Source organism: Octopus sinensis, unplaced genomic scaffold, assembly GCF_006345805.1.
Source record: "Octopus sinensis unplaced genomic scaffold, ASM634580v1 Contig15401, whole genome shotgun sequence".
NCBI classification, from domain to species: domain Eukaryota; kingdom Metazoa; phylum Mollusca; class Cephalopoda; order Octopoda; family Octopodidae; genus Octopus; species Octopus sinensis.
The window spans coordinates 29040-52798 of record NW_021833712.1 but is presented as its reverse complement, the minus strand read 5'-3'; the positions used below and the strand labels follow the sequence as shown (position 1 = coordinate 52798).

Sequence of the window (23759 nt, the reverse complement as noted above, 5' to 3'; positions counted from 1 at the left end):
CTCCAGCGTTGTATAATTTCTTTAACAATATATTATGGTTGATTCTATCAAAGGCCTTGCTGAAATCAAGGTATATGACATCCGCGTTGGAGCCCTCAGTTAGTACATTTAAGATGTCATCAAAGTGGTGGAGCTCGCTTTCAATCTTACATTTAATATCTATTGATAAAGCCAGAAATATAACTACAATTATCATAAGAGATACTTGAAAAAAAAAGTAGAAATATAAAGGGGAAGACCCCTGCCAAACCCATACTTCTACACAAGATATATAATCCAAAACAAGCATGAAAAATACACGTCTATTTTAAAACAGTCAAACTGAAAGTAAATCAGACAACCTGTCATGATAAAAACTCACCACTACAGAATAAAGCATTGTTAGAACAAATTTCATTATTTGCAACATATTTACATTATTATGTAGTGAGTTCAGGTGCTGACATGAATTATATTCTCCCCTCCCCCACCAGCACCACTCCGTATCCAGGCCGGGGGAGGGGATGGAAAAATTCTTAACTTGATAAACTTCTTTTTGAATAAATCTTCATTTGAAGTTTCATGAAAGCGAAAGAAAATTAACGAAAGTAGAAAAGGAGGAAAAAGAAGAAAAAATGGTAACTATTGGAGAAATATCATGATCAGAGAAAAATGCTAAAAAAAATGCTAAATAAAATTTTAAACCTATTTTCCTTGCTAAATGCTAGATTCAAAAATTTTCTGCTAAATGCTGAAAAAAATGCTAAATCTAGCATAAAATATGCTAAATTGGCAACCATGGTTCTTATGTTAGTTCCTATTGCATGTGCAATCATTCTTTTCACCTAACTGTTGTTCTTAGGGTCCCGGGTGAGTATGGTTCAAACCATTCCAGCGCTCTGTGGTGCTTTTCTTCGCTGCCAAGGTGATGGTGGGTGGTCTTCCCCTCTGTGACCTGGTCATGTTTATCTAGGTAGTTACAGTCATAGCTTAGTTTAAGGAGGAGGCCCAGTTCCCTCGTGTTGGCTTCGCAGAACTACCTCAATCTCACAGTAATCTCAGTACATTTTTCCACAGCAAAATCTGTCTATAGATGGGTAGAATGAAACGACATCCATACAACCCACTACACAACCCATGAGGCCGTTGGAGTAATTGCGACTACTGATTCTACTTAGATCCCCCGTGCTCGCATCTGGGGACATTTCAATGAGTGGTCGTAACACCTGTGAGAGGAAGTAGAATAGCCTATAATTGCTGGAGATATTCGCTCCACAGACAGGCCGGGTTGGGGAGCCCATAACAGGGTTCACATAGGATTTACGGTCCTTACGTAACCCGTATAGCGTAGGAACATCGTTGTTGAATGCTTGGAAATTTTGTGCAGTCCTTTTCTTGGGTTGGAGTATGTTGCACCATGTTATGTAATCATCACAACAAACATGAACAATCAACGTTGCCCATTGTCTCCCTTGATACAAGGACATTCAGTAAGTTTCCCGCCACAACAAATACCTTGTACAACAACGGCAGTCTAATAAAGTATCTCGTATCGTTAACACGTTTTTTCAGTCTCTCTCATTTTCTTAATATTTCATACTAAGTACTCACTACTTCCTTTAATACTCAATACATTATATATTTATAACAACAACATGGTGTCAGAATACTAAAAGAACCCAAAATACAGATGATAATAAAAATAAAAAAATATATATACTGGCCTGGCATTAACGCTCAAATCAAAGACATGATTAACACATGCTCATACTGCATCGACTACAAAAAACAGCAATCAGCCGAACCACTAATAAATCATGAAATACCTACTACACCATGGACCAAAGTGGGTACAGACGTATTTCACCTGTCTGGAAATTCGTATGTCACAATTATTGACTATACAACAAGATTTTTTGATCTACACGAAATAAATGTTTGCCAGTCAAAAACCGTAATCAAAAAATTAAAAGAAACTTTTGCTAAATTCGGAATTCCGCAAACAGTTATAAGTGACAACGGTCCAGAATTCAATTCGGCTGAATTCAAAAAATTTGCAAAAAAATGGCATTTTCATCACACGAAGACAAGCCCGCATTATCATCAAGCGAATGGCATGGTTGAGAGAAATATACAGACAATAAAAAAGACTCTAAAAAAGGCATTCAAGAGCATTACGCACGACTAAATTACAAAATGGTGCACCATCCCCTGCAAATCAAATAATGAATAGAACATTGCGAACAAATCTCCCAAACTTACTACACGATAAAATTGGTATCAGGCCTCACGAAAAGAAGAAATCAAACATTACAACAGAACTCCCAGAGTTAAAACCACACGACACGGTTAGAATTAAGTTTAACAACAATTGGTTAGAAGGGGCAAAATAATTAAAAAACTAGAGCAACCTCGTTCATACTTAGTAATAACAGAGGAAGGTAATACAGTCAAACGAAATAGACAACATATTCTTAAAACAAACGAACACGTTCGCATAACAGAAGAATTAGATTATGAAAATATATTTCCAAAGTCAACAAACACGCATGAAAAAACAAAAACAGCACAACTACAGAATTCAACACTACAAAATAATAAAACCACAAAAAGTGGACGACGAATAATTATTCCCTGTAGATACAGATAAAAAAAAAATAAAAATAAAAAAGGGAAGATGTTATGTAATCATCACAACAAACATGAACAATCAACGTTGCCCATTGTCTCCCTTGATACAAGGACATTCAGTAAGTTTCCCGCCACAACAAATACCTTGTACAACAACGGCAGTCTAATAAAGTATCTCGTATCGTTAACACGTTTTTTTAGTCTCTCTCATTTTCTTAATCTTTCATACTAAGTACTCACTACTTCCTTTAATACTCAATACATTATATATATATAACAACAACACACCACATTCCCATGTGTATTGAGGTGTATTATGTTCAGTATTGTTATTGTTATTGTTGTTGTTATTGTTGTGGGTGGCGTTGATGCTAGTGGTGGTGGTGTGGATGATGTGGTTGGTATTGTTGTCTGTGTGTGGGATGTTGCGATTATTGTTGTTATCATCATCGCTATTGCTGTTGTTATAATTGTTGTTGTTTTTATTTTCGTACATTTGTGTTGTTGATGTTAAAGTTGTTTGTGGTTATCATTGTTGTTATTGTTATTGCCACTATTGTTGTTGTCATTAACATTGCTATTGCTATTGTTGTTGTTTTGGTTTCGTATGTTTGTATTGTTGTTGTTGTATTGTCCTAACCTCCATATTACTTTTAAGATCGTTTTCTCAATATTAGATAGACAATCAATTTTTCTGACCTTCTTATATGTTAGCAAATAATTTATTAAACTAAATTAGAGGTAAACATATTGATTTATAGCGATTGTGGCTTTAGTAATTTTAGTTATTTTATATAAAAAATTTTTTATCAATTCTATTTGATAGCGTTTAAGTTTTCCTTTGTTTACATATTGCGCACAAATATGAATGACGCGCTACTATACAATAATTAATTAGCAGTTTTTGATATGTCAATTTTTTGTTGACTTCCATATTTTAACAAACGTACGCGCAATTACATGATAGTGTTACCGCTCTTTCTCCCACTCTCTCTCTCTTAACCAATTTTTCTTTCTCTCTCTCTCTCTCTCTCTCTCTCTCTCCCTATGTATATATATATATATATATATATATATATATATATATATATTATATATATATATATATATATATATATATATATATTCATGAGCTGAAACTGGAAAAATCAAAAATCAAAATCATATATATATATATAACACCCAGTTAACCCTAACTGCAACATCACCACCAATAACAAACGCACGCGCACAACTATATCCTACATATTTGTTTATAAGTATATATATATATATATATATATATATATATATATATATATATATATATATATATATATATATATATACTCATAACGTTTTTTTTAATACATACATTACCAAAACGCACACATCTGAGCCTGTCATGGATCGACCAACACGTTGGAACATAACTCCTTTCAGAAAATTCTTCCCTGATGAAATACCCAATTAACCAGTTTCAATATGAAAATATAAAATTAATTTAATTCAATTTAGTTTCTCTAATTGAATTAATAGGATATGGAAACGGCTATAGGGATAGGAATTTCATATTATATTGATTTGAATATCTTTGAATAAACTGATGTCTATATGTAAATTTCTCTATTTTGTTTTTCATACACACACACACACACACACAAACAAACACACACACACACACACACACACACACACACCACACACACACACACACACACACACATATATATATATATATATATATATATATATATATATATATATATATTCAGATCTTCACATGATTTTAGGAATGTCTAATTGCGAATATATTTTGGGAAATGCAACACAACACAGCTACAATTTATTACGAGCAATTTTTCAGCAACAAGTTTTAATATTTAATAACATTCCTCTCAGAGAATTATCTTTACAATCTATAAATCTCCTCAAACTAGGACTAGCTAAAATTTGTCTGTGTCACTCATGGATTAATAGTCGATACACATCTTTGGGGTTGTGACTCAACAAACTAAAAAGAAGCTGGCAGAAACGTTACCACGCCGGGCGAAATGCGTAGCCGTATTTCGTCAGCCGTTACGTTCTGAGTTCAAATTCCGCCGAAGTCGACTTTGCCTTTCATCCTTTCGGGGTCGATAAATTGAGTGCCAGTTACGCACCGGAGTCGATATAATCGACTTAATCCGTTTGTCTGTCCTTGTTTGTCCTCTCTGTGTTTAGCCCCTTGTGGGTAGTAAAGAAATAGGCATTTCGTCTGCCGTTACGTTCTGAGTTCAAATTCCGCCGCAGTCGACTTTGCCTTTCATCCTTTCGGGGTCGATCTATTCGGCTGCACACCCTCCCTAAAAATTTCGAGCCTTTTGTCAAGAGTAGAAAATATTAGCAACATCAACTTTGCTAAAAGAGCATTTCTTTTTAATTAGCATGGTGCCCTCTGCTTCTGTGGAAACAGTTATGACAAATATGGTGCTGCTGCTGCTGCTGCTGCTGCTGCTGCTGCTGCTGCTGCTGCTGCTGCTGAAGACCTCTGTAATTCAAGCTGTCCAGGCAACAAAGAAGATTTCTGTGGAGGTTATCTAACACATTCTGTTTACAAAGCAGGTAAGATTTTTTTTTTATTACTTTTGGTCAAATTATGTAACAACTGTCTATTTATTGCCATAATAATATTGTGGTATGGGCAGCTTTGAATGAAACAGATTGATTTAAGATATCCTTTTATCACTAGTTGTAAGCACTTTTAAAGAACTATTATTTGTTATGGGGTAGCGAATGAAGAGTAATTTCCCAATATTTTGAATTGAAAATGTTTCGTGTGTTTTACAAAGCATGGTATTATTTAAAGGCATTTGGCTACAACAATTTCGGCTGCCTTTAATAGTAATGGAAAGAATTTAAACATTATTAAGAAGAATGTCACACAAAGAATGGCCGCTGTTTGTGCTGCTATGAGAAAAGTATGCGTTATAAGTTGCATATATAAATGAAGAACGTATATACTACTAGGTAGAAAGAATCTGTTAAAAAATTCCATGAAAATCTGAAAAATCACACACATAAAAGGACATGAACTTATCGGACTTCATGCTATGTTTTATAGCTAACAATAGAAAATAATAAAATCTAAAATGAACTATACTCTCTTTACTCATTACTCTTTTACTTGTTTCAGTCATTTTGACTGCGGCCATGCTGGAGCACCGCCTGTAGTCGATCAAATCGACCCCGGGACGTATTCTTTGTAAGCCCAGTACTTAGTTTATCGGTCACTTTTTCCGAACCGCTAAGTGACGGGGACGTAAACACACCAGCATCGGTTGTCGAGCAATGCTAGGGGGACAAACACAGACACACAACCCCCCCCACACACACACATATATATATATATATACATATATACGACAGGCTTCTTTCAGTTTCCGTCTACCAAATCCACTCACAAGGCATTGGTCGGCCCGGGGCTATAGCAGAAGATACTTGCCCATGATGCCACGCAGTGGGACTGAACCCGGAACCATGTGGTTGGTTAGCAAGCTACTTACCACACAGCCACTCCTGCGCCTATCAATTTATTTTATAACTATGAAAAGTATTTTATCACGAACATTTGTGAATTTTGTGATAAGATTATTCATTTCTTAAATATATTTATCATTTATGTATTAAAAAATAATAATATTCGTTAATTGACTGGTGAGAAATTTTAAAAAAACGTAATTTTACTCAAAAATATAAGGGCAATTTGCACATTTTTCTTTTCTGCTTTGTATCACAATTCACGTTTAATAAATATAGACAATTGTATTTGTAAAAAACGCATATGCATATGAAGTCCATAACTGGCTTTGAAAGAGCTGTAGCAAATTTGGTAATGCAATAAAAACGTTTTTCTTTCTGTATGTCGATGTCAGCATGTACCTTTAATTTTACAAAAAGGCTTTCTTCAAATTTTACATATGTAATCATGACACGTTTTGTATTTTTAGGGACATTTTCAAAACAAACGGGTAAGTGAAGTTATATTTTGAAAACATCTTAATCTTTCGATTGCTACTGCTTTGAATAATAGATGCAAACGGTTTTTATATATTTAAATTGTCTTTCAAAGATTCAACACGAAATTCAGTAATACGTTCTTTTAATTTATATCAAACAATGCAAAAGCCGACATAATGGAGAGTCATACATGTATGATACATCAACACTGCATTCACTGCTGCACTTTACTGTTTAAATTGTATTGGAAAATACATTACTTTCCATTCCTCCAAGTTCAATTATTGTTTGTATTATAATCTTCTTTTACAAAATGAGATCCAGCAATGTATACGTGTGGGTGTATATGTATGTACAAAACTGTGTAGATTTCAACCATATTAGAAGTCATTATTAACATCATGCGAGTGTGTATGTCTGTGTGGGTGGGTGTAGGTATATAAAGCTGTTGTATATTTCATCATCATCATCAGCGTTCAACGTCAGCCTTCCATGCTGGCATGAGAAGAATGCTTCGACAGGAGCTAGTCAGGCAGAAGCCTGCACCAGATTTCTGTGTCTGTTTTGGCAGGATTTTTACGGCTGGATGCCCTTCCAAACACCAACCACCCAACAGAGTGGACTGAGTGCTTTTTACGTAGCACAAGCACAAGCGAAGTCAGTTTTGGCAAGGTTTTTACAGCTGGATGCCCTTCCAAACGCCAACCACTTTACAGTGTGGACTGGATGCTTTTTAAGTGGCACCTGAACTGAAAGGGTCACCAAGTAACTTCCATGACAAAAACTCTTTTGAGATGGGAGGGGGCATTGGAGGAGGTGATCTTGTGTCATGATGAAAGGTTTTAGTGTGACAGAGAGACACAAACAGGTGTCTTGCTGTAGAGGAGTACAAGGCTGCCCGGCTGGAGAGAGAGAGAGAGAGTGGGAGACAGCAGGATAGAGATGGTGGCAAAGTGCCAGGCATACTCACAAGGGACGGAGATGGGATGGTCGAGGGAAAGAAGATATAGATGGTGGCAAGTGCCAGGGCACATACTTGAGGTTCAGATATCATAATATAAGTGGCAGGACATTACCAAAGAAGCGTGATTAGAGAGTGGGGGGGTCTACTGGATAGCAATGAAACAGAGCTGTGAGGACAGGATTGGGGAGTGGGAGGTGAGCATAGTGCATGAAGGAGGAAATGTGAGGAAGAGAAGATATGTAGTTTGGTTTGTTGTGGTAGAGTGTGTGAGAAGTTTTCTTGTTAAGTATAGTTGGGACACACAGTGCTTCTAGAACTCAAGTTTTGCTGATGTGGGCAGATCTTCTCTAGAACCTCATATTGTCAAACATCTCGGTCCATTGTTATTTCTTCAACATCCAACATCCTGAGATTTCTTTTCGAATTCTGCTAAAGATTCAGCAATACGAGTAAGGTTATCCGAATATAGCAATTCTCATTAGCATCCAGTTTTGAATTCCTCTTTTATGGCCTGGAGGACTATAATGAATAAGAGTGAGCTGAGAACTGAGACTTGATGAACCCCTACTTGTATGCTAAATTCATCACTATTTATAGCTAACTTTCACATTACGGACAGCACTACTGTACAATGGCTTATTTTTGGCCAAATACTTTTCCTGCTGCTGTCTCACTTGGAAGTTAACATCTGTGGTACTCTTCCCAGGTACGAAATCTAACTGCATCTCATCTAGTTTAATTCTCCGAGTTATAACTCTCTCAGTAACTTTTATGACTGGTCTAGCAGTTTGATACCGCTGTAGTTGTTTCTATCTTAGGCATCACCTTTGCCCTTGTAGCAGCTAACTACTAATACTACTACACCAGTCATTGAAGAAGGTGCCTTCCTAAATAACTTGATTAACTATACTCGTGACTAAGCTGTATCATTCACCAACGAAAGTTTTAATCATCTTGGCAGTGATTCCTGATGGCCCAAGGGCTTTCCCTGTCTTCATATCCTAAATTGCCTTACCTATCAACTCTGATGGCTGGTCCCTCAATTGGTTTAATATTTGGTAGACTTTCTTTCTCCTATTCATTTTCTCTACATTTAGTAACCTTTAATAGTGACTCTTCCATACATCTTTCTTCTCTGAGTCACTAAGTGCAAGCATATCATTATCCATTCGCATACATTTCTCACCCACCGCATCTCTATTCTCTCTGATACCTGCTTTACAATCCTAAACACCTCACATCGCTGATCCTCACGCTGTACAACATTTACAAATCTCTTACCTTCTGCTATTCCTTTTACTATGTAAACTTGTCGCCTCGCTGTCCTTCTGACTACCTGATATAATTATTTGCTTCTACCATTTTTCCAGTCTTTCCAGGTCTGTCTTTTTGCTTTTATAGCACTGTCTACCTCCTTGTTCCTCCACCATGTCACCCTTGGTCTAGCTGGGACTCAGCACCAACCACAGATTTCGTCTGTAGTCCTCGGTATATTGTCCCGCAGGAACTTCCAATTGTCCTCTACGCTATATGTCCCCAACTCTTCCTCTCTTTCGTCAGAAACTTCCATTTGGAAATCTCTAAACTTTTGTCTGTTTACTGAGCTTTCATAATTTTCCTTTCGAGTTTGGTTTATTTTTCCGAGTTTTCTAGCTCTAATTCTGAAGTCACTAACTAGTAACCTATGTTGGATTGTTTACTCTTCATCAGGGAAAGATTTTGCATTTTTAAGCATCCATCTATCTCGTTGCCTAGTGAGGAGGTGGTTAATCTGGCTTAAGTGCTCACCATCACTGCCAAGATGATTAAAATTTCCGTTGGTGAATGATACAGCTTAGTCACGAGTATAGTTAATCAAGTTATTTAGGAAGGCACCTTCTTCAATGACTGGTGTAGTAGTATTATAGTTAGCTGCTACAAGGCTTAAGTGTTGTACATCCTGATAAGTGATTAGGTGGTTGGCTGGCTGGCTGGTTGGTTGGCTGGTTTTCTGAAGTTAGTGTTAAAGACCATAAGATGATTTGCATCACATAACTCCAGCAGTTTTGTTTCCTCCTCACTTCTGGATCCAAAGCCATAGCCACCACGCACTCCTTGGAATCCATGGAGATGCTCTATGTCCATTGAAGTCACCAGTTACAATAACAAAATCACTGTCATTTGTCATTGAGGTAGTCTGCAAAAGGACCTCATACAATTGGTCCTTCTTCTCATCAGCCAGCCCAGACTGAGGAGCATATGCAGAGATAAATGTAACTGTTAATTAATCTATGTCTCATCTTAATTACCTTATCACATACTCTGAATATCTCAATTACCTTATCTACCCACTTTTCTGCTAACAGTATGCCTACATCACCCACTCCATCTTTCCTACCTACCCAGAAGAATTTTAATCTCTGTCACTTAACGGTGAGGAATCTAGCTGAGGCTCCCCTCCATCTTACTTCTTGCACACCAACACATAAATATGGCATCGCTCCCTAATCCTTCTTTCATTGTGCCAACATTAATAGTAGCGGCCCCGAGATTGAGTACTTGGGAGTGATGGTGGGAAGGCAGTTGTAGAACTTTCGTCATCACCTGAAAAGAAGATCTGCGCAAACGCTTGCCAGCTAGCATAGAGCTTTGGTACATAGTTTACATAGTTTATTCATTGAATTGCAATGAATCACAGTTTCCTCCATTTCATACAATATCTAGAGCAAGAACTAACAATAGATGAAGTAGGTGTGAGAATATGAAATATAGGTTGAGCAGAAAGAGAGAATAGGGTGGCTACTTATGACGGTTTAAGTATTATATGTCTAAATATTTATATATGAGATACCTTTAACAGTATAAGACACGCATCCGGGCGCTTGCATGAAGGTATAAGGCTATAAGCAAAATATGTACTCCCATACACAACACAGAAGGAGTATATGAGTCACCAGGTGAAGCAGTTCATGTACGGAGTAAAATGGTGTGGGGGGAGGAGGCATAACAGATGTGCAAAAATGGACGCTGTGCGCCGACTTTGCACAAACTAAGTTTAGTCCCCACATGGCTAGATGGGCTTTGAAGAAAAGTCGTATTATTATTATTTTATTATTATTATTATTATTATTATTATTATTATTATTATTCAGTAGTTTTATTTTTATAGCGTGCTTTCACTTCACTGTGTGCCTTGGGTATGTGCTGTCATTTGTTGTGATGCTCTGATGGTTATTGTATGGAAAGTGTTCTGCGTAGGATGTGTGCAGTGCCTAGTAGTGCAATTTTCTGTATGTTATATGTGTTTGTAAGTCCTGGTGTTTTTGTTATGTATTTGGCTGAATATTTTTTTATCATGCCTAATGCACCTACTATGATAGGAATTGTTTCTGTTTTCAGATTCCACATTCTAGTTACCTCTATTTCCAGGTCTTTGTATTTTGAGAGTTTCTCCATTTCTTTTAGAGACACGTTGTCATCAGCCGGTATTGATACATCAATTAGAAAGCATTTTTTTTTCTTCATGGTCTCTGACAACTATATCTGGTCTGTTGGCCTTAATTTCTCTATCTGTGTGTATCGGCATATCCCAGAGTATGGTTGCTTTCTCGTTTTCTGTGACCTTTTCTGGTGTGTGCCTATACCATCTTTTTTCTGTTGTTATTCCATAATGTTGGCATAGCTTCCAATGTATGTAGGTTCCAACTCTGTCATGTCTGTGAATATATTCCTTCTTAGCCAGGACTGGGCAGCTAGAGATAATATGATTTATTGTTTCTTGTCCATCTCCACATATTCTGCAGTTACTTGTAATATTTCTTTTCATTACATGTTTTTGGTAATTTCTGGTGGGGAGGCTTTGGTCTTGTGCTGCAATTAAAAATCCCTCTGTTTCTGCTTTGAGTCCTGAGCTTCTCAACCATTGCTGGGATTTTTCTTTGTCTATTTCTTTTGCGTTTAGTTTAGTCCAGTATTTACCATGAAGGGGCTTTTCTTGCCATCGTTTTATCATGGTTCGTTGCTGTTCTATTTTTAGTTTGGATTTCATTTGTTTTATAGCTTTTGTTGTTTCTTCATCTTCTTCTTCTTCTTCGTGTTTATTTGGTGGTATGATTTCTTGTTTGTATTTGTCAGCTTCCTTAAATACTAAGAACAGTTTTTTGTTTTGCCGCTATCTGGATCAGTTTTCCTTCCTTCTGAAGTAGATATTTTTGCAGTCCTATGGTGGTTATTTTATAGTAGTTTTCCAGCTGTATAAGGCCTCTACCACCTTCTATACGTTGTATATATAGTCTTTCTATGTCAGATTTTGGGTGATGCATCCTAGATCCTGTCATTATTTTTCTTGTTTTCCTATCTATTTTGGTCAGTTCATTTCGTGTCCAGTTAAGGATATTGTAGCTGTAACCTATAACTGGGACAGCTAAAGTGTTAATACCTATTATCTTGTTTTTAGCATTGAGCTCTGTGTTTAGTATTGATCTAACTCGTCTATAATATTCTTTTTTATTTTCTCTTTCATTTGTGTGTGTTGTGTCTTATCTAGTTCATGGATTCCTAAGTATTTGTAAGTTTGGCTTTGGTCTAATTCTTTTATTTCATTGGTTTTATCTAGTGTGATGTGTTTTACTCTTAACTAGTTTTCCTCTTTTCATGGTTACTTTGGCGCATTTTTCTAATCCAAATTTCATATCTATTTCTTTGGTAAATCCATGAACTGTCTTTAATAGTGTTTCCAGCTGTTTGTCATTTGCAGCATATAGTTTTAGGTCATCCATATATAAAAGGTGGCTGATCGTTTTGCCGTAACATTTATATCCGCATCCAGTTCTATTTAGCATATCAGATAGAGGTGACAGTGCCAAGCAGAAAAGGAGTGGAGAGAGCGTGTCTCCCTGGAATATTCCTCTTCTAATGGGGATGTCTTTGGTTTTCATGAGTCCCTATGAATTTTATGATTGTTGGTGCTACTTTGTTAATGGCTAGTGTTTCGAGGATCCATGTGTGGGGGATGCTATCAAACGCCTTTTTGTAGTCAATCCAGGCCATACTGAGGCCTTTCTTCTTTCTGTGGCTGTCTTCAGTTATGGCTTTATTAATTATTAGTTGATCTTTACAGCCATATGAGCCTTTGCGGCATCCTTTCTGCTCTTCTGGGAACAGTTTGTTTTCGTCCAGGTGCTTGTTCAGCCTTTGTGATATCACTGCAGTAAATGCCTTGAACATAGTAGGGAGGCAGGTTATTGGTCTGTAGTTTTCTGGTTTCTGTTTCATTTGATTTGGGAATTAAGATGGTTTTCCCCTTCGTGAGCCATTCAGGCATTGTCTCTGGCTCTGCTAGTACGTTGTTAAAGTTTTCAGCCAGCTTTTTGTGCATTCCTGTTAGATATTTCAACCAGAAGTTGGGGATCTTGTCATGCCCAGGTGCCTTCCAGTTGCTTAGTCTTTGCAGTGCCTGGGTGACCTCTTCAGTTGTTATGGGGGTCCAAAGTTGTTCAGATGCCGAGTTTGTTATTTTGATACTCCTTTTTTTTTTTTTTGGTGGTTCGTTCGCCGACCATATTTCTCTCCAGAATTCTTCCAATTCTTCTGCCGTTGGTGCTGCAGTGACTTCTATTTTATTTTTGCCCAGTTCTTGGTAGAACTTTTTGGGGTTGGAGTTGAACTTTTTGTTTTCTTCTTCAAAGAAGCGTTGGCGTTTCTTGTACCGGCGGATCCTTTGTGGTTTGGCAAGGATATCTTGCTTCAGCTTTTCTTTTATTTCAGGCAAATCTTTCTCTGTGATGTTATATTTGCGGAGTATTTTTGTTCTCTTTTTGTTGCTCAGTAGCGTTGATTGTTTGTTGATTTCATTAAGAATCGACAGGTCTTTTCTAATTTTTTTTTTATTTTGCTTTGGATGTTATTTATCCACAGGGTTTGTTTGGGTGGTGGTACTCCTGTTTGGGCGGGTTTGGGTGAGTATCCAGCTTCTTTTGTGGCTGCAGTGGCTGCTGCGTATATTAGGTTATTTAGTTCAGTGATATCACTTTTTTTTTATTCAGTGGCTATCAGTTCAGTGACGGCTAGGTTTATGCTGTTTATAATAGGTGTTGTTATTTCGTTTATTTTGATTCTTGGGAGGTATGGTCGGTGGTCCATTTTGAGCTCTGTGGTTTTCAGTTCTTTGATTATTTTATTTTTTATATTATCATAATCATTAGGCTCCCCTCCGTTGTTTACATCGTGTTTGTTGGGAATGTTGCGTTTGTCTTCGTGTTTTACAGTTTCAGTGTTTATATTATTGGGCATTGTTGGTGTGGCTTCTATCTACATTTTCCTGGTGTATGTTTTCTTTTAGGTGTTCTATTTCTATTTCTGATATTTTTTTTGTGTTGAGAATGTATCTTCGTACGTTAGCTAATTTATTAGGGTTCATTGCTGTATCCAAGTCTATATCTCTATTATTTTCCTTCCATATTTTATATGTATGTGTTGTTGTATTTTCATTTTTTGGGTAGAGTATTGCTGTGAAGTATGCGTGTAAGATAGAAATGTATTCCTCACGTGTCCATTTACGTCTTTTGGGTTTTATTTCCGGGACATGAGGTACAACGTCCGGCCCATTATTTTGACGGTCGTCATTTTCGTAGGGTACCGGTCCGTTTATTTCTGTTGTCACATTAGTTCGCACGTGTAGTTTTTCGTACATTTTTTGTTGTAAGTTTAATGTACGTACCGCTCGATTGTTATTCTTGGGTTGAATAGTATCGGTGGCATTAATTTCTTCGTAGTTCCTTTGTACATGGCGTTTGGCGTCGGGGATGATCGTGATGTTTCACGCATGTTTACATGTGTTGCGTTAGAGGTGGAGATGATATCGAGTCAAAATACATCATTTCGTTTCGAAAATAGTAATAAATTTCAATTAGTATTACTTACTCGGATACAGTCCAATTCTTTGTTAGTAAAACTTTGGCTCCATAGGATGTCCTTGTTTTCGATGTTTGTGGATAGATTTCGGAGCTCTGAATTTTCCTTCTTACATCTTAAACGTCCCCCGGTGTTCTCCTCTTAAACGTCCCCCGGTGTTCTCTCTTAAACGTCCCCCGGTGTTCTCTCTTAAACGTCCCCCGGTGTTCTCCTCTTAAACGTCCCCCGGTGTTCTCTCTTAAACGTCCTCTGGTGTTCTCTCTTAAACGTCCCCCGGTGTTCTCTCTTAAACGTCCCCCGGTGTTATTATTATCATTATTATTATTATTATTATTATTATTATTATATTATTATTATTATTATTATTATTATTATTGAGTCAGAGAGAAGTGCATATCATCAAAGTGACACTGGGATACAAATATATGAAGCCCAGTATACCTATCATGACTACCCGTCTGATAAGGGTACACGAGGCATATGCATCACAACCATATGTGCAAGACATGGTGATCTCATATCAAGATATACAGCGCATAACCCTGCAGGTAGGGGCCCAGTTAGGATTTTCTTCAGGTCGAGTAGCCCATCCCGCTCAAAAAGTCTCTGAATAAGGGTTGTTTAAGGATGTTGAACAAAACACCCATGTTTCCAGAGGTGAATTATCAATACCACGAAGAATTCCTCTCAACATCTTGATATGAGATCACCATGTCTCGCACATATGGTTGTGTTACATGTGCCTGGTGTACCGTTATCAGACGGGTAGTCATGATGGGTATACTGGGCTTCGTATATTTTACCCCCGTGTCACTTTGATGGCATGCACTGCTCTCTCACTCAATAATAATAATAATAATAATAATAATAATAATAGCAAACACATAGCTCACAATACCCATATTAATAGAACAAAAGACTCAAGCAACAAACTACACTGATGCAATACAATACGGAAAGAGTTTATACTTCCCAAGTAATAATAGAAAAAAACGCTTAACCCACTGCTGCAGGGCCGTGAATACTGTATTGATGACCAGCGCAGCACAGCCCATCCAAATGAGGAAAGACAGGCCCCTCCACGCTTGAAGCAAATCTGTCTAGAGAAGTGACAAGAATCACTCCTTGCCAGTAAGGTTAAAATAGATTTTTCATGCAAAATGCAAACTAGAAACACTGCATCGTCCGTCATGCAAATCACCAAGGGATGCGTCTCCAGAGAGGAACAAACCTGAGATCGAAAAATTGAAAACTGGAACAAACTCCTCTTAAAATTATCTTGAGGGAAACCAGAACCGAGAAATCAACCCTGATACTCAAATAAAACAAACGTCGAAAGAACTACTAAAGATAGATGAACAACAGAGGAGTATAAGCAAGTCATGACAGCATTCTACACAGCACTGAACTAACTAGGACATAATAAAACTGAGTTGTGTTTCAATACCTGGAGAGAAATGATAGGGGATGACGTCTGTGGTTATATCCATGCAAACAAATTAGCCATCTTACGCAGACATCATGCGTAATAACCGTCTAACACCAGCAGAATTAGAGACAATGAAAAATAATTACCACTACCATCCCAGAAAATTAAGCTGAAGCACATGGTGCAGGTACTGGGAATAATGAACAGGAAAACATACAGCCTATTGATAAAGACACACCCGAACATGATGTTGATGTAGGCAACATGCAGATGGCCTAACTGATAGTGAAGTAACAGGAAGTAGGAATGAACCTGAAACTGCAATGGTAGACTGAAGCCAATAGAGAGAAAATACCTGTGGCAAAAGAACAATATCTTGAGAGAGCTAGGCATTTCTAAACATCTAGAAATGAATGAGAGAGATCAACTACCAATGTTTCAGAACACCAGATCAAATCACTGTACAATCAAAATATATGGCAGCTTCTCCTTGAAACTGAGACAGATTTAATCTAACTAAGCCATTTTTTTGGTACTTAACAGCTTTGCTGCCACAAAGAAAATAGGTGTCAAGATAGAGAAAAAAAGAAATAATATAAGATGAGGATGGCTAGAAAGATAATGCAAAACTACAATCTGATAAACGTGGAAGAAGTACTGAAAAAAATGAAAAGTATGAAAAAAAAATTTTGCAGACAATATACGATATTTAAAACTATTGCTAAGAAATTTTGCAGAGAGTTAGGGAAACAGTCAATCGAAGTAAAAGACCTGCCTGATATGATGAAGTAGTGATATAGAGGGACAGAAAGGAATTTAATAAGAAAGCTGAATGGGTAGGGAGAGAAGAAAGAATGTTTGAGATTGGAGAACAGAGATGGAACGATATTAGAATGCAGGGACTAACTCAAGCTCTGTCTAAAACTCGTAAGTGGGACATGATAAAATCTCAAAATTGTGGCTTAACAGCTTCTCATCATCACACTGTTTCTCTAGTATCATCAGAAACCCTGAAAATACTCCAAGCTGGTTAACATTATGGATAACATACCTACTCCCTAAAACGAGCGACACAAGAAACCCCCAAAACAAAAGGCTGATCACTTGTTTGACCACCATGTACAAAACATCCAATCTCACCGAAAGGATGTACCAATTTCTCGATGAAAACAACACGCTTCCCCATGAACAAAAAGGGTGCAAAAGACCAAGAATTAATTAACCGTATGATATTCGAAAATTGCTCATCCAAAAAACCATCCTTAGTACAGCATGGATTGACTGTATACAAGATTCTACTTTCGTAAAAGGTTTCCTTCAGCACAAAATTGTTTCTCAACCACGAGAAAGGCTTGTAATGTATCAGAGAACATCATAATTGACTGTGGAATATTCCAGGGTGATTCACTCTTCCCTCTTCTCTTCTGTCTTTTTCTCATCCCTTGTCCTATGAGCTGAATAGAACAAATCATTGTTACAAATTGTCTGACAAGACCATCTCACACTTGCTCTACGTAGATGATCAGAAATTATATGTAAAAGACAAGAATAACTGCAACAGTATAATCTTCAACGTCATCAATAACAACAATAATAGTGGTAATATTGTACTGTTCGAGGCGGCGAGCTGGCAGAAACATTAGCACACCGGGCGAAATGCTTAGCGGTGTTTCGTCTGCCGCTACGTTCTGAATTCAAATTCCGCCGAGGTCGACTTTGCCTTTCATCCTTTCGGGGTCGATATACGCACTGGGGTCGATATAATCGACTTAATCCGTTTGTCTGTCCTTGTTTGTCCTCTCTGTGTTTAGCCCCTTGTGGGTAGTAAAGAAATTGGTATTTCGTCTGCCGTTACGTTTTGAGTTCAAATTCCGCTGAGGTCGACTTTGTCTTTCATCCTTCCGGGGTTGATAAATTAAGTACCAGTTACGCACTGGGGTCGATGTAATCGACTTAATCCGTTTGTCTGTACTTGTTTGTCCCCTCTATGTTTAGCCCCTTGTGGGCAATAAAGAAATAAGAAACGTTAGCACACCGGGCGAAATACTTAGCGGTAATTCGTCTATCTTTACGTTCTGAGTTCAAATTCCGCCGAGGTAGACTTTGCCTTTCATCCTTTCAGGGTCGATAGATTTAGTACCAGTTGCGTACTGGGGATTGATCTAATCGACTGTTCCCCTCCCCCAAAATTTCGGGCCTTGTGCCTTTAGTAGTAAAGAATATTGTACTGATCTTTAGTTTCATTGGGATTTTTGTTGGAGTTTCATTTCGGTTTTTAGTGTCGGTTGGTTAAGATTGGGTGTCTTTTTTTAAAATTCACACACACACACACAACAACACACACACACACACACACACACACACACACACACACAACACACACACACACACACATATATATATATATATATATATATATATATATATATATATATATATATATGTATGTACTGTTTGTACTGTTTGTACTGTTCACTAACAGATAGTGCCAAGAGTGGGGATGTGGTTTGGCATATGCAAACACATACATATGAATGTGTAACATAAACGATAGTTTTTATATCCAGTTGAAAATTGTCGTCTGTTACTCTCAGCCTTCCAATATATATATATATATATATATATATTATATATATATATATTATATATATATATATATATATATATATATATATAGAAGACCTGAGACAAACAAAACCAAAACAGAAAGAACAATTAAAAACCCTTCCCTACATCTCTACACACAACCCACTCAACAATGAGGCCTTCAACACCATACTACAAAGCACAGCCCTACTAAAGGGAGACCCAAAGATGAACCGGATCCTCGAAACACACACCATCATTAAAAGTAAACGGCAACCAAAATCCTTGAAAAGGATTTTAACCCAAGCTACACTGCACTCAACATCAACCACAAAACCAGCAGTTAGAAAATGTGGAAGGCCCAACTGCGGAATCTGTGTCATCTTGAAAGAAGGATTAGAATTTATACTGGAACAAGGCCACCAGTTCACCATTAGAACAAACTTCACCTGCGCATCAGAAAACTTAATTTACGTCATAACATGCGCAGGCTGCAATAGGCAGTATATAGGCCATACAAAAAATAGCTTACGTAACAGAATGGCGGTGCATAAATCACAAATTAGAAACCCTGATTACCGCAAAATACCGGTCAGCGGACACATAGATACATGTGCTGGAAATGTAAATCCGAAATTTACAACTAACCCGCTCTATAAATTCAGTGACAACGCAACCTTCACACAACGCCAAAATAAAGAACTATATTTCATAAAAAAATTTAGACCAAGTTTAAACACCCTGGGCCAAGAATACTAAAACAAAAGATAAGTCCTCCGAAAAGGAGAAGCAAAATTCCACCACGGCCGCTACTTTAAACAGACACTCGCTCTGACGGAAATATGCCTTAGTAAAAAAGGAAAAAAATTCTTTCGTGCAAATCTGACCCTGATACATACGATACAGCTAAGGGTCAGACCCGATTCTGATTGGTCAACAAGTTGATGACGTCTAGCTCTGCTAGAATGGACAGGATACAAACAGGGGACAGTCATTAGTCAGAATATTGATGACGTCCTTTTCTGCTTGACTAGTCACCTAACAAGTACAGACAGGGGGCAGATCTAATGTAGCTATAAGTCGTGATTGGGCAGAATCTGGATGACGTTCCGTTCTGCTTGACTAACGAAGCGACTGGTCAAAACAGGAAACAAACAAGAGGCAGTTATAATGCAGCGATTGGTCAAAATAATGATGACGTCTCGTTCTGCTTGACTAAAGCCACCTAACGAAACGATTGGTCAAAACGTTGATTATAAAACCGAGCACTTCACAAAACCCACTAGAACCACCCAGCGAACATCCACCATGGGTCATCACAATTGCTTAAGGTAAAAATGAATTCCTCGCTCTTTCGGAAACATCAATCTTCTGTATTGACCGCTTTCCACCACTTTGATCTGTTTCTTGTATTGAATACGTATCGCCACCGTGGGCCACTGCATCGAACACTTTGAACATATACTTCAAACTATATATCAACTATACATGAACTATATATCAACTATACATGAACTCTAAGATGTCTGACTCCGTTGTGTATTATAAATGAATTTCTTGTGTTTGACGGCATGAGCTGTCTTTTTTTATATATAACTTTTTTTGATAAGGTTCATTTCAGGAACTGAAACATGTTATAATGTATATATAAAAATTAAAAATTGTATAATACAGCAGCATTTTCGAACTTCATTTTTTACAAATATATATATATATATATATATATATATATATATATATATATATATATATTGGAAGGCTGAGAGTAACAGACGACAATTTTCAACTGGATATAAAAACTATCGTTTATGTTACACATTCATATGTATGTGTTTGCATATGCCAAACCACATCCCCACTCTTGGCACTATTTGTTAGTGAACAGTACAAACTGTGTGTAAAGTATATAATGTATTACTACGCTGGAATGTCGTCGTCCGTATAACAAGTAATGAAAATAAACACGTAAACAATAACAATGGTTTTCATTTGGTTGTCGATCCCATTAGAACCCAACACACACATCACATGGTGGCAGCGGTAAATAAAGAAACGGAAACTGTGCCTTTACAACAAATCTGAAACGCAACGAACCAGGAAATTAACAAACAAAACATCGCTTCGCCTTCGGACAACATAAACAACGAATCCAAGATGGCGACCCCCGTCGCCGTACAGATGAATCTGCATCCGATTATGAATTGGGATTCTGATGATATTTTGGAGGCATTTAAAAAGTTTAAACAGAAAACTCAACTAGCTTTCAAAAGTTTCCTGACAGGCACAACTGACGATGAGAAGGTAAGCTATATCCTTCTGTGGTCAGGTAATAAAGGAATAGACTTATTCAATAGCTGGGATATGTTAGAGTCCGACTGCAATAACCCAGATACACTTCTTGAGAAATTTGAGAGGCACCTAGAGCCCAGGTCAAACCATAGAATTCACAGATACGAATTCCAGGGCCTGAAACAAGCCCCACAAGAAACAATTGACAATTTCCTGTCAAGACTGAAAAATGTTGCAGAGAAATGCAAATTCAAAGACAGGGAGGAGAGAATTGTAGACCAATTAATATGGGGGTGTGCCCACATAGAAGTTCAGAAATCCCTCATAGGTAAGGACGCTCTCCAGTTGGCAGAAGCAGTAGACACTGCAAGAGCATTCGAGGCCACTACCAAACAAATGGCCTCACTAAGCTTACAAACAAGCCCACTAGGTAGCAGTGTAGATACTGTATCTAGGCACAGGACACAAACCCACAAACAAAGAACATGCCGGTACTGTGGTACAGAGCATGAATTTAATAACCGGGAAAAATGTCCTGCATTCGGTACACACTGCAAAGGATGTGGAAAACTGAACCACTGGAAAAAAATGTGTAGGATAACGAAATCCCAGAGATACAAGCCCCAATTTTCAAAGAGGAGCAGAAATAGAAGAGATATACATGCACAACAACAGGAACAAAGCACCTCAGAGGAGGAATTCTTGGCAATCGGCATAATAAATGTGCATGAGATGGGAAAGGACGACCGGAAGAAAGAAGATGAGGCATACACGACGATAAGAATCTAAAAGAAGGCCGGAAGGAAAAGAACAAACATAGACTTAAGGCTGAAGATAGACACTGGGGCCCAGAGTGATATCTTGCCTGTCAGCTTATACAAGATGTTCCCAGAAAATATGACAGAAGAGGATAGGGTCAGAAAAGGAATCCTCACACCAAGTGATGTGATTCCACAACTGGGGAAAACAACGATTAAGGGGACACACAAAAGGAAAACAATCGAGATTCATCTGTACGGCGACGGGGGTCGCCATCTTGGATTCGTTGTTTATGTTGTCCGAAGGCGAAGCGATGTTTTGTTTGTTAATTTCCTGGTTCGTTGCGTTTCAGATTTGTTGTAAAGGCACAGTTTCCGTTTCTTTATTTAAGCTATATGTCACAAGAACAGAAGGCCCATCAATTCTTGGACTCGATACCTGCAGGAGGTTAAATATTGTGTCGGTCAATGCTGAAGTGAAAGCAGCTCCAAGCAGGATTGACAGTGATATGCCTATCAAAGACCGACCACCAATCACAAACAAAAAGGAGATGGAAGGACTAAGCAGAAAGGTCCACCACATTGTAAATGTGACAACCAATAAGCGCATGTACAAAGACATAGAAAAGACAGTTTCTACATGCCGCATCTGCCAAAAGTACAAAACCTCACAACAAAAGGAGGAAATGATATCTAGTGACATCCCAAGAAGGCCATGGCAAACTATTGGAGTAGATCTATTCACAGAGGGCCAAGAATAGTATTTAATAATGGCCTGCTACTACTCCAAATTTCCATTTGTGAGAAAAGTGAAAGACCTGACAGCCAAAACAATCACTACAGTGGCTCGAGGGCTCCTAGCAGAGCAAGGAATACCAGAGCAGATCATATGTGACAAGGGAACCCAGTTCACATCACAAGAATTCAAAAAGCTAGCCGATGAGTATGGGTTCAATATTACAACTTCATCTCCACACTATCCCAAAGGCCATGGGTTTATAGAAAGACAGGTGCAGACAGTGAAGAGAACACTAGTCAAATGCCGAGAGACTAAGGAAGACCCACACCTGGCACTTCTGTCCCTACGAACGACACCACTGAGAGCTGATATGAAATCCCCAGCAGAATTGCTGAATGGCAGAAAGTATAAAACTACCCTGCCAACTAAGATCCAACCTCCTATTGACCAGGAAGAGACAAGGGCAAAACTAGCAGCCACTCAAGAACAATCACAGAGGTATTACAACAAGCATGCACAATATTTACCTGAGATGCTTGGAGGACAACATGTGCATACTCAAGATCCCATAACTAAAACATGGATCCCAGCACAGGTTGTCAGTGGAGCTGAAACTCCAAGATCGTATATAATAGAAACAGAATCTGGTAGGCAGCTGAGACGCAACAGGGCCCACATCCGCCTAACACCAGAGCTGCCGAGGAAAACGTGTACAACACCTGCTGCATTGGTGACAACACCCACAGAATCATCACCCCAACGTGTATCAACCACATATCAGCAGCCCAACAACACATCTCAGACACCGGTGCGAAGCACAAGATCCACCAGATGGAGAAAGAACATTCTGCCACCGGTTCGATACCGTTAAAGAAAAGGAAAGTATCTAATTCAGCTAGACTACAATCCATGGTGCAAGGGAGACTACTCATAGTTGTCTTCACTGCCAGAAGACCCCTTTATTTTTCTCAAGAAGGGATGTTACACATTCATATGTATGTGTTTGCATATGCCAAACCACATCCCCACTCTTGGCACTATTTGTTAGTGAACAGTACAAACTGTGTGTAAAGTATATAATGTAGCGTCATATTTTTCATTTATTTATTATTTATTGGAACGCTAAGATCTTTGTAGGGCTATTTGAGGGAGGAGGAGTGACTATAGCAGACTGACATGCACTGATCAACTGACAATTTCCAAACCAATTTTATTAATATAGAATACAAGGGTCTGAAAGGGCTACTAGTAACTGAAAAAATTCAGCGATGACATCAATATGGAATTTGGCCTGTACAAGTGTGCAAAAGCTTCATTCAAATGTGGTGAACTGACAGCTAATATCATGACCCAACATGATCGTGATACATCTATCAAGAACCTGATGCAAGAAGGTTTTTATAAGTATCTTGGGGTACACGAAGGGAAAGAGATTCAACACAAGTCAATGAAAGAAAAGAATGGTCCTGAATACTGAGCTGAACTCCCAGAATAGAATTGCGGCTATAAACTTCC

The 23759-nt window shown here is 38.0% G+C and overlaps 1 protein-coding gene and 1 long non-coding RNA gene across 2 annotated transcripts; one reads left to right on the top strand and one right to left on the bottom strand.

Moving 5' to 3' along the window:
• Positions 1-6134: 6134 nt before the first annotated feature.
• On the bottom strand, positions 6135-16937 carry LOC118761579. The gene is made up of 4 exons (XR_004997484.1): positions 16856-16937; positions 9471-9474; positions 6844-6847; positions 6135-6144 (listed from the first exon to the last, which is right to left on the bottom strand). It is a non-coding gene; the product is annotated as an uncharacterized LOC118761579 (long non-coding RNA).
• A 5338-nt stretch (positions 16938-22275) lies between these two features.
• On the top strand, positions 22276-23115 carry LOC115230348. Its single transcript, XM_029800552.1, has one exon. It carries the CDS (start codon positions 22276-22278, stop codon positions 23113-23115), a length of 840 nt encoding a protein of 279 aa, XP_029656412.1.
• The last annotated feature ends 644 nt before the right edge of the window (positions 23116-23759 follow it).

Bases quoted from the DNA above. Each gene is read 5' to 3' on its own strand.
- LOC115230348 (XM_029800552.1), top strand. From the start codon at position 22,276: ATGGCCTGCTACTACTCCAAATTTCCATTTGTGAGAAAAGTGAAAGAC.